We start from the raw sequence: 12,029 nt of genomic DNA on the forward strand, positions 1-12,029 counted from the left end.
TATAAAAGAAATAAGTCATGGGGATGTAATGTACTACATAGGGAATATAGTCAATAGTATTGTATTAACTTCACATAGTGGGAGATGACAAGCAGATTTATCATGGGGATCATTTTGTAACATGTAAAAATATCAAATCACTATGATATATACCTTAATATTATCTTGTATATCATTTATACTTCAGTAAAAATTAAATACATGGATAAAATAGAGTATTCCCCCACAAAAGGACAAAAGGTAAAGATAACACATCAGAAACAACTGACAACTATAAAAATAAATGTAAGCAATATTGTGTTGAATAACAGTTACTTTGCAGTATCAGATATGAACTGAAGAGTTAAATTAATGCTTACTTTATTACTTTTCCTTAATATTATATCTTTAGTTACTGATAATTGGTAAATTCAAGGTCTTTTGATTGCATCTTATGCTTCCCTATGTTTCTGTTTTCTCATTTGAAATACCCTCTCTTCTTTGCTCTATTTATCCAAATCCTTAACTCTCAAAATCCAGTTCAATTTTTTCTTATTTCCTCCCAACACTCTCAGTACATAAACATGTGATAGCTTTTGAATTCCTAGATAATTTTTGAATTCCTAGAATATTAAATGCTTTTTGTAGGTAACTGGCATGTAATTATGCACTGCTTGTCCTTTCACTCATGCAATTAAAGTAACTACTATATGCTAGGCACTCTGCTACAGCTAGAAATAGGACAGTAAACAAGGCAGATGCAGTCTCTGCTCATCATTAAAGCTTCCTAGTCATTGGAAAACAGAGCTTTATACACAGAGTCATCCAGCAGGGTAGTAGGACCATGAAAAAAGCCCCAGGGGTATGGGATACAAAGCCACTCAGGGAGGGTGCAGGCTTGGAAAGGTTCCATTCCAAGAATACAGTACAGGAAGTCATAAGTCACTTCTCAGAAAGAGGATAATTTCAGAAAGAGGACAATTAAATACTGAAGAACACCCAAGGACTAATGGGAGAGCATTGGCCGCTTCTGGTAGAAAGACTGACTGGCATACAGCTGCCTTTTGCAAACAGTTAATTCCACTTCAAACTCACAAGCTTCATGTCAGCTAGGAGTATATTTAGTAGAAGCTCAGCAAAGATTTGTTTGAGTGCATGAATTAGAAGTAAGGTCTGGACAGAGTAGGGACTGAGACAGAACTCAGTATTTGCAAAGGAAAGTTGTAGTCCAATAAAGAAATGGTTAGCAATAGACTGTATAAATTAGTGCACAGTATACCCTAAAGTGCCCAGATTTTTTTTTTAATTTATGTGTCACATAATGCTATCCACAGAAGACCTAAAAAATAAAAAAAAGACCTATCGAATGTAGAAAGCGCTAGATTGAAGTCAAGTATAAGTGTATTATCTAAGTATGTCTTAAATATGGTTATTAATTTAGTTATTAATTGATATCAATTCTTCTGGGGGAGGGGCCTTTTGTGCTGATTTTCAGGTGTGGGCACTTGGGGGAGCTGCTCAGCCCCCTGCCTGGTGCCGGGCTCAGTGAGTGTTTATCCTGTTTATCTGGTGAGGGCACTGTGAGGCTCAGTGGGGGTTGTTTACCCCGTGAGGCCCAGGGAGGAACAACCACAGTGTCCTTGGCCAGCTCTGGAACCCTAGGGTCAGCTCCCGCAGTAACTAAGGAGCTTTCAGTTGGCAGGGGCCTGGACGCCCCGGGGGCGGGGCCGCTGATCTGCTCTGCTTGGGACAGGAGCCTCCTCACTGTCCTGGGCCCTTCTTTCCTCTGCCTGTCCCAGGGGGGAGGCCGGATCCTGGGCTGTGTCCCCAGCGCCCTGTGCTCCTGGGCCTGCGCTATTGAATTAGTGCTCCTGGGCCGCGCAGCTCCCTCTGCATGGAGCCTCCGCCTGAGCGCCTCCGAGCTGCTCCCGGGTCCAGCCAGGTGCGCTGCAGCCCTTTAGTGAGCTCCGTGTACTCTCCCCAGGGCGCAGGTGTCTGTTAGTGTCCCAGGGAGCCTGAGGGCACCCCCGCCCTCCTGGGGTCCTGCTTGAACTCCCTGCGAGTGCCTTTCCTCCCGGGAAGATTGGCGAAGCTTCTACTTCTCCCGGATGGGGCTTTCTTGTCCTGGGGGCACTCGCCCCGGCCTTAACCCGGCTCCTCACGGGCCCCTCCCCCTTGGATGCCTTTTGTTTCTTTATTAATTTTTTCCCCTTTCCCCCCATCTTCCTGCCTTGATAGAAGCGTGAACTCTTCTCACTGTAGCATTCTTTAAATCTCAGGCTGAATTTGTATATTTTCAGGATGACTTGAAGGTTATCTAGGTAATTTGGTGGGGACAGGTGACTTGGGGACCCTACTCTTCTACCATCTTGCCCCGCCTCCTATAGTCTCATTTTTTTAAAAATTTTTTAAAAAATTTATTTATGATAGTCACACACACACAGAGAGGCAGAGACACAGGCAGAGGGAAAAGCAGGCCCCATGCACCGGGAGCCCGACGTGGGATTCTATCCCGTGTCTCCAGGATCGTGCCCTGGGCCAAAGGCAGGCGCTAAACTGCTGTGCCACCCAGGGATCCCTTTAATCACTTCTTATAGTTAGAATTATTCCTTCTCAGTTCTTTGAAGTTACTTTGAGATACATTTTTTTTCAAGATTATATTTATTTTCAAATGAGACATACAGAGAGAGGCAGAGACATAGGCAGAGGGAGAAGCAGGCTCCCTGTGGGGTGTGCGATGCAAGACTTGATCCTAGGACCCCGGGATCATGACCGAAACCAAAGGCAAGATGCTCAACCACTGAGCCACCCATGGGCCCAGAAGACTACATTTCCACACCCTGGAGGCTTTTGCAAATGTCCGCAAATGCTCAGCCATCCGACCAACTTCTGAAGGGAAGCCAGCCCCACTCTCAGGGGATCTCAGAGATTTGAGAGGCTTGGGCCTCCTCACACATATGCTTTGGGCACCCTTGGCCACTGCCCTCTGTGCACATGCACAGGGATGCCAGCTTCTGAGGTGCGCAGGCGCATTCGCATTTAGCAGTGTTGCTAGGTTACACTGGTTCTGCGTAGGAAGGTTCTAAGTCCTTGGGCTTAGTCCCTGAGACATTGAGGCGAGGCCCACTTGCCTTATTGCTGACGATGAGTGTCTCGCACTAGAGGCGGTGAAACCTGTGTCATCGAAGTCTCGGCTTCATTATGAAAAAGAGATCTACAGCGCGGAATGGGTGGGGCCTGCTGCGCTTCGGCTTCAACCTCAGGCCTCTGAGGGACCGCTCACCGCCTATGATTGTTTCCAGCTTCCACAGCCCCGGCCCCGGATACAACATCAAGTATCAAGATCTCAGGAAAATCCACAGAGCTGTGGTCGCTGATGATCCAGAAAAATTGCAGGACGTAGAGCAGTTTCTGCTTTTTGGTTTATGTGACATAAATGAAAGGGACAGGAAGAACAGGTAGCAGGGCTTTTGAGGTGGGCAGAAGGAGGCGGGGCGGGAGCCCGATGTGGGATTCGATCCCGGGTCTCGAGGATCGCGCCCTGGGCCAAAGGCAGGCGCCAAACCGCTGCGCCACCCAGGGTTCCCTACAAGGAGCTTTTGAAATAATCATATGCTGTAATATATACTTACTGATAATTTATTGATAAGTCTTTTGTTCCTAGTAAAATAGCTCAGTGTATTTTCCCCTCTTCTGCATTTATTGCCATTTTAAACATCTGAAGAGGAAATAAAATTAGTTGCAGCCACAAATAATCTCATGATTTTTCTAGGAGCTACATAAATTTTACCTTAGTTAGTATTGGTATTTTGAAATATAAGGCTTTTTTTTTTCTTTTTAAAAGACTTTATGGATTCATTTGACAGAGCACAAGCAGGGGGAGTGGAGGCAGAGGGAGAGAGAAAAGCAGGCTTTCTGTGGAGCAGGGAGCCTGACACGGGACTTGCTCTCAGGATCCGGGGACCATGACCTCAGCCGAAGGCAGAGGCTTAACTGACTGAGCCACCCAGCCACTCCTGAAATACAAGGCTTCTTTTGTATTTAAGACTCACACTAGAGAAGTAGCTGCAGTTTGGTGCCAGAATAGTGGTAGTGGGTACAAAGACCTGGGGAATGTCCTGCAGCTCACTTAGTATTTTTAACCTCTCCATTTTTGAATTGTGATAACTAAAAGAGATAATTAATGTGTGCAGACATGTTTGTAGTACAATGCCTAGATTTATTAGTTATCAGTAGATAAAATTCTTATAACTGAGTATAGAAATGTTAGAAAAGTCGAATACGTATGGAATATTCTCAGGACAAAGTGAGGTTAGGAAATTGAATCTGTCCAAATATATGCAGAGCTAAGGGTTTTCCTGTGGACTGTGTTAGACATGAGACTATAAACTCAATTTTAGTGTAGTCAGATGTATTAGTTTTTTTCTTTCAAGCCTTCTGGGTTTGTTGTAAACCAGAGAAAGACCTTTCCAATTCTGAGATTCTTAGGATTTTGTCATGATTTCTTTTTCCTTTCATGCATTCATTGCTTTCAATTAAACTTTTGAACTTTGGGGAATTTATGCTTGTATAAAAGTTTGAACTTGGATCCAACTTTGTGTTTTTCCAGTTGGATATCCACTTAACTGCAACCCATTCCTTGTATAAACATAGGATATTCTTTGATTTCAGAGAAAATCATGATAATGTCATTTTATTGAGTTCCAGCTAAAAGACTCTTGTTTTACTTAGGTTTCTCCTCCTCATGAAAAAGAAAAAGGTCTGTTACATGAAAACCGCATGTTGCAAGATGAACTTGCCATGCTAAGACTGGAAATAGACACAATAAGGAATCAGAAGCAGGAAAAGAGGTATTGTGAAGACACTGAAACTGAAAAAGAAAAGAATGACAGTCTTCAAAACGCCATAAAACTGAATGAGGTAACATTAACAAATACAGTATTCCAATCTAGTGGGCAGCTGAATGTTGTGACAACTGAGAATACCATGCTGAACTCTAAATTGCAGGATGAAAAGCTAAACAGAGAAAGACTGGAAGCAAAACTTCAATCATACCGAGCTAGACTCGCTACAGCTATACAGGATCGTGATCAAAGTCAGGCATCAAAAAGAGACCTAGAACTTGCTTTCCAGAGAGCAAAAGATGAGTGGTGTCATTTACAGGACAAAATGAACTTTGAGATGTCTAACCTAAAAGATAACAATGAGGTGCTTTCTCAGCAACTTTCTGAAGTCGAAAGTAAATTTTATGCCCTAGAAATTGAGCTCCAGTATACAAGAGATGCTCTCAGAGAAAAGACGTTGGCTTTAGAACATTTACAAAGAAACCCAAAACAAACACAGGGTCAGAAGAAGGAAATTGAGCAGAAATCTCAAAACGAACAAGGTAAAGTGAATAAATACATGGGAAAGCATGAATCCTTAGAAGAGAAATTATCTCAACTAAAAATTGAAAATATGTTGCTCCGAGAGCAACTAGATGATGCCTACAGCAGAGTGGAATGTAAAGAAAAGACTATAATTGATCTCAAAGACCAGGTTCAGGTTATTGTAAGAATGGTTCGAGTTGCAGGTGAAAAACGAGCTCTTCTACTGCGAGAAAAAAATAAGGAGTTAATCAATAAATGTAAACAGATAATGGAAAGAGCATTTAGATATGAAGATGAGAAAGAAGAAAGAGAAGTATTCAGAAAGACAAATATTTTTCAAGCTTCCTATTAGAAAGTTCAAAGTAATGTTTGGTTATGGCTTATTAGTACTATTTTTTTTTTTTTTTTTGGAGAGAAATAGTGCACCTGCACCTAAATGGGAGTGGGGCAGATGGAGAGGGAGAGAGAATCCAAAGTGGGCTCTATGCCCAGTGCAGAGCTCCACTTCATGACCCCGAGATCACGACCTGAATGATTATGGGTCAGTTTTGAATCTGCATAACTTGTATCCAGCAAATAAAAATTAGACCTGAAAGGTGCCTTAATTTGAATAAAAATGCACGTCATCTATGAGAAACTTCAAGAGGTTAAGTTATACATTGTTAAAGAAAGGAGTCTGATATTAATAATTTATTGTTAGTACTACTAAAATAGTTTTAATTCTTGTCACCATGTTTTAATACCATGATGAACAGATAAGTGGAAATGCTCATACCTGAGTGTTTTGACCTTGAGGTTCAAGTAAGTGGATTACCTTGACAACTAACTCCAGACTTGTCACATGAACTGAAGTGTAGGTGCTGTATCTCAGTACTTTTTTTTTGATAGCTTTTTAAGCATTTTCAGTTAGCATACTTTTATTTTTATTTATGTAAATTTAAATGTTTAGTCTCAAATCATTTATTCTTGTGACCTTTTCACTTTTTGAAGGCATCTACTTTTCAGTAAATCATAATTTGGGATAACTGGTGACTTAGCAAAGCTGTATTTGATTTCATCTTCCCACCACGGTTTATAATTTAAGCATTTTTCAAATAATTTGCTCATTTCAAAACTCCATTGGTAACTACCATTTGGGCTTAAAATTTTCCAATAGAATTGTATCTTTGTGATTTATTAATTTGGCACTGGATCTCCATTTTCAGGCTACTGAGGGAAGGATGGCAGGATTCTTGTATAGCAGGAGTGGAGTGAGCATGGACAGGGGAGGGATCTCTAGGAGCTGAGGCCAGGAAGGAGGCAGAAGCCAGGTTATGTAGGGGGCTTGAGGGCCATTAGTATGACTTCACATTTGTTCTGAGATAGTAACCTATTGGAAGGATTTGAGCAGAGGATTGAGTATGTGAAGAACTTGGAAGTTAATTTTAGCCTCTAATAAAAAAGAGAGAAAATATTTGATTAATGTAGAATTTACCACTGCTAGTCTCACCTATACAATACCCATTTCTTTTTGAGACTTCAGCAGGCTGGGAAGCTTTGCAAATTCATCAACAAGGAATGGAGAGTGGGGCTGAAATAATTATCTGTGTAACATAAAAAGGCTCCCTGCATGGAGCCTGCTTCTCCCTCTACCTGTGTCTGTCTCTCTCTCTCTCTCTCTCTCTCTGTGTGTGTGTGTCTAATGAATAAATAAATAAAAAATCTTAAAAAAAAGTTGGTAGTATTTTGATAGAGATTGCATTGAATGTAGAGATTGCTCGAGCTTGCATAGACATTTTAACAATATTTGTTCTTCCAATCCATGAACATGGAATGATTTCAGTCCTTTATGATTTCTCAATTTCTTTCCAGAATGTCCTGTCGTCTTCAGAGTACAGATCCTTGTCTCTTTCAGTGGGTTTATTCCAAGGTATCTTATGGTGTTTAGTGCAATGGTAAATGGAATTGACTCCTCAGTTTCTCTTTCTTCCATCTCATTGTTAGTGTATAGAAATGCAACTGATTTCTGTGCATGGATTTCCTATCCTGCTGCTTTGCTGAATTCAGGAAAGGGTCCTAACAATGCTGGCGTAGAGTCTTTTGGGTTTTCCACATAGGATATCATGTCCTCTGAGAAAAGTGAGAGTTTGAGTTCTTTTCTGATTCAGACGCCTTTTTATTTCTTTTTGTTGTCTAAATGCTGAGGCTATGTCGAACAACACTGGTTGTCCAGAGAGTGGACCTCCCTGTTGTGTTCCTGACCTTAGCGGCAAAGCTCTCAGTTTTTCCCCATTAAGAATGGCATCGGGTGTGGGCTTTTCGTAGATGGCTTTTATGATATTGAGATATGCTCCCCTCCTCCCTGCACTGTGAAGAGTATTGATCCGGAAAGGGTGCTGCACTTTGTCAACTGCTTTTTCTGCATCTCTTGAGAGGATCCTATGGTTCTTATCCTTTCTTTTATTTCTGTAGTGTATCACATTGATTCATCTGCAGATGTCGAATCACCCTTGCAGCCCAGGCATAAAACCCACTTGGACATGGTGAATCATCCTTTAATGTACTGTTGAATCCTCCCAGCCAGTGTCTTGGTGCGAATTTTGGCATCCGTGTTCATCAGGGATATTGGAGTGTAATTCTCCTTTTGGGTGGGGTCTTGCTCTGGTTTTGCGATCAGAGTAATGTTGGCCTCACAGAGAACACTGGAAGGTTTCCCTTCCATTACTAATTTTTATAAACAGCTCCGAAGAATAGATTAATTCTTCCTGGAATGTGTGGTAGAATTCTCCTGGGAAGCCACCTGGTCCTGGACTCTTGGTTGTTGGCAGATATTTGATGACTGCTCCCATTTCCTTGCTGGTTATGGGTCTGTTCAGGTTTCCTGTGTCTTCCTGTTTCAGTTTTGATAGGAAGGGATCCATTTCTTCCAGATTGCTTACTTTGTTGGCATATAGTTGCTCAGAATGTGTTCTTATATTTGTCTGTATTTCTCTGGTGCTGGTCGTGATCTGTCTTCTTTCATTCACGATCTTATTTCTTTGGGTCCATTCTCTTTTTGATATGTCTGTCCAGGGGTTTATTGATCTTATTCTGTCAAAGAACCAGCTCCTGATTTCATTGATGTGTTCTACTGTTCCTTTGGTTTCTATTTCATTGATTTCTGCTCTGATCTTTATGAATTCTCTTCTCCTGCTGGTTTTAGGTTTTAATCTTCTGTTCTTTTCCAGCTCCTTTAGGTGTAAGGTTAGCTTGTGTACTTAGGACCTTTCTCATTTCTTGAGAAAGACTTGTATTGCTATATACTTCCTTCTTAGGATGACCTTTGCTACATCCCAGATGTTTTGAGCAGTTGTGTTTCCATTTTCGTTTGTTTCTATGAGGTTTTTAAAACTGTGCTTTTATTCCCTGGCTTGATTCTTTAACCTCCGTGTATTTGAATTCTTTCCAAATTTCCTCTTGTGATCAAGTTTCAGTTTCAAAGCATTGTGGTCTGAAAGTATGCAGGGAATGATCCCAATCTTTTGGTATCAGTTGAGACCTCATTTATGACCCAGTACATGATCTAGTATGGAACATGTTCCATGTGCACCTGAGAAGAATGTGTATTCTGTTGCTGTAGGATGGAATGTTCTGAAGTTATCTGTGAAGTCCATTTTGTGCAGTGTGTCATTCAAAGCCCTTGTGCCCTTGTGGATCTTCTGCTTAGATGATCTGGCCGTTACAGTGAGTGGTGTGTTAAAGTGCTTATTATTATTGTATGACTATCAATGTGTTCCTTTAATTTTGATATTAATTGGTTCATAAGGGGGCCTGGGTGGCTCAGTCGGTTAAGCCCTTGCCTTTGGTCAGGTCATGTTCTCAGGGTCCTGGGATCAAGCCCTCATCAGGCTCCCTGTTCAGTGGGGAGTCTGCTTCTCCCTCTCCTGCTGCCCTTGCTTCTGTTCTCTCTCTGTGTCAAATAAATAAATAAATGTAATCTTAACAAAATCGGTTTATATAGTTGGCTGCTCCTACTTTAGAGGCATTAATACTTATAATTGTTCAATTTTCTCTTTGGATAGACCCTTTAATTATGGCATAGTGTCTTTCTTCATCTCTTAATGCAGTCTTTGGTTTAAAATACAACTTGTCTGATATCAAGATTGCCACCTCAGTTTTTTTTTAATGTCCTTTAATATGATAAAATGGTTTTCCACCCCCTCACCTTCAATCTGGGGTTGTCTTTGTGTCTAAAAATGAGTCTCTTACAGATAGCATATCGATGGGTCTTGCTTTTTTTTTTTCTTTAATCCACTGGGATACCCTGTGTGTTTGGTTGGGGCATTTGGCTTGTTTACATTCAGAGTAATGATTGAAAGATATGGATGTAGTGCCATTGTATTACGTGTCAAGTCCGTGTTTTGATGTACTGTGTCTGTTCTTTTCTGGTCTGTGTTACTTTTGGGCTCTCTGTTTGCTTAAAGGTTCCCCTTTACCACTTCTTGCAGGGCTGTTTTAGGGATCACAAATTCTTTTAGTTTCTGTTTGTGCTGGAAGCTTTTTATCTCCCCTTGTATTTTGAATGAGAGCCTTGCTGGATAAAATTCTTAGCTGTAGATTCTTCTCATTGAGCACCCTGAGTATATCATGCCAGCTCTCTCTGGCCTGCTATCTCTTTGGATAGATCCGCTGCCAGTTGAATATTTCTCTCCTTCTTGGTTCAGGGCCTCGTGTTCCAAGCTGCTTTCAGGATTTTCTCTTTGTGTCTGAAATTTGCAAGTTTTGCTTGGAGATATTAACCTATTTTTTATTGATTTTGAGGAAGGTTCTCTGTGCCTCCTGGCACTTGAGTGCCTGTTTCTTTCCCCAGATGAGGGAAGATCTCTGCTATAATTTGCTCAAATATGCCTTCTGCCCCCTCCTTCCCCTCTTTTTCTGGGATCCCCATTATTCTAACATTGTTTTGCTGTGTGGTACGACTCATCTCTCAAATTCTCCTGTCATCGTCCAGTGGTTGTTTCTCTTGCTTTTCCTCAGCTTCTTTATTCTCCATTGTTTTGTCTTCTATATCACTACTTCTCTGTGAAGCCTCATTTATCCTAGCAGTTAGAACCTTCATTTTTTATCGCATCTCACTAAGATTAGCCTTTTTTATCTCAACTTGATTAGATATCAGTTGTTTTATTTCTCCAGAAAGGCATTCTCTAGTGTCCTCTGTGTGTCTTTTAAGCCCAGCTATTATCTTGATGGTCATTCTTCTGAACTCTCGCTCCAGCCTCTTCCTTCTATCCATGCTGCTTAGGTTCTGGGCAGTCAGTACTACCTCTTGTTTTCTTTGTGGCGGTGAGTTTTTCCATCTTGTCATTCTGTCCAGAGAAGAAGAGATGAGTGAGAGAACAGAATAGAAAAATATCAAGAATGACCCCAGATAAATACATGCTAAACAAATCAGAAGAGACCCGAAGCCAATTTAAAGGTTAACAAAGGAGATAATAGAATTAGAGAGATCAAGAGAGCAGAGCAGTACACCGATACTATGTGAATTTTGGTCTTTTTGTTAGAAAAATAGTGAAAGGGAATAAAGCGGAAAGGAGAGAAAATGAGTGAAAATATCAGGGACGGTGACAGAACATGAGAGACTCCTAATTCTCGGAAACAAACACGGCATGGTGGAAAGGGAGGTGGGAGAGGGGTTGGGGTGACTGGGTGATGGGCACTGAGGGGGGGACACTTGATGGGATGAGCATTGGGTGTTATGCTATCTGTTGGCAAATTGAACTCCAATTTAAAAAAATAATAAGATATCAAAAACAAAAACAAAGATTTATCAACACTCGACAAATAAGAAACCTAACTTTTTAAATGACAAAAATTTTGACAGCTCAATGAAGATATACAGATGTTAAATAAGCTCAACATTATCAGTTATTAGGGAAATGTATATTACAACCATAAATGTATATATTTATACACATATATATGTATTTATGTGTGTGTGTGTGTGTGTGTGTGTGTATACATATATACACCATACCCATCCATGGCTACGATAAAAAAACTGATCATACTAAGTACTGATAAATATAGATGGAGGAGTTAGAAACCCTCACACACTGCTGGTGGGTTTAGAAAATAGTACAATGACTTTAGAAAACAATTTGGCAGTTTCATAATAAGGCAATATGAAGAGACAGGAGACTTAAGAGTGATGGATATGTTAACTGTCTAAATTACAGTTATGGTTTCACATGTGTATATATATGACAAAACTATCAAATTATATACTTCATACACGTGAAGTTTACCTAACTAGGGCTGTTGGAGAAAGAAAGCCTCTATTATATGAAAAACCATCTAAGACAGTGGCTGAGACATGGATGGAAAGATGGATATGAAACCATACAAGATGAAGCTAGTGGCCTATGGTCTTTCACCTCATAGCATTAAGTAGTAATAGCTAAGCTTTAAGCAAGGGGGTAACGTGATGAAATGTAAATTTTTAAAAATGTATAGTAATTATGGTTGCAGTGTACACCAAGATCCTGAGAGGTGGAATGGCAGGGAAAACAGTCCTGAGGTTAGCTCAGTAATCTAGGAGAAAAATAATGGTAACCTGACCTTGGGTGAAGACACAGAAGAGAAGCAGAGTTCACAAACACATCAAGTGTGCCATTCCCACGTGGACAACCATAATGGAAATTATAGTTCTTTTTTTTTTAATTT

General features: G+C 40.6%; 2 protein-coding genes across 2 annotated transcripts in view; one reads left to right on the plus strand and one right to left on the minus strand.

Annotated features, from left to right (window-relative positions):
* Positions 1 to 12,029, minus strand: part of LOC140633127 (coiled-coil domain-containing protein 144A-like) — a 606,261-nt gene that overhangs the window by 514,231 nt on the left and 80,001 nt on the right.
* On the plus strand, positions 4,655 to 5,715 carry LOC140633289 (ankyrin repeat domain-containing protein 26-like). Its single transcript, XM_072825620.1, has 2 exons — positions 4,655 to 4,899; positions 4,987 to 5,715. Exons 1-2 carry the CDS (start codon positions 4,759 to 4,761, stop codon positions 5,698 to 5,700), a joined length of 855 nt encoding a protein of 284 aa, XP_072681721.1. The 5' UTR covers positions 4,655 to 4,758; the 3' UTR covers positions 5,701 to 5,715.

Source organism: Canis lupus, chromosome 5, assembly GCF_048164855.1.
Source record: "Canis lupus baileyi chromosome 5, mCanLup2.hap1, whole genome shotgun sequence".
Classification (NCBI taxonomy): domain Eukaryota; kingdom Metazoa; phylum Chordata; class Mammalia; order Carnivora; family Canidae; genus Canis; species Canis lupus.

Excerpts from the sequence above, each read along its gene's own strand:
- LOC140633289 (XM_072825620.1), top strand. The coding sequence starts at position 4,759 with ATGTTGCAAGATGAACTTGCCATGCTAAGACTGGAAATAGACACAATA. Across the intron at positions 4,900-4,986 it reads ACGCCATAAAACTGAATGAG|GATGAAAAGCTAAACAGAGA; the intron begins GTAACATTAACA and ends TCTAAATTGCAG.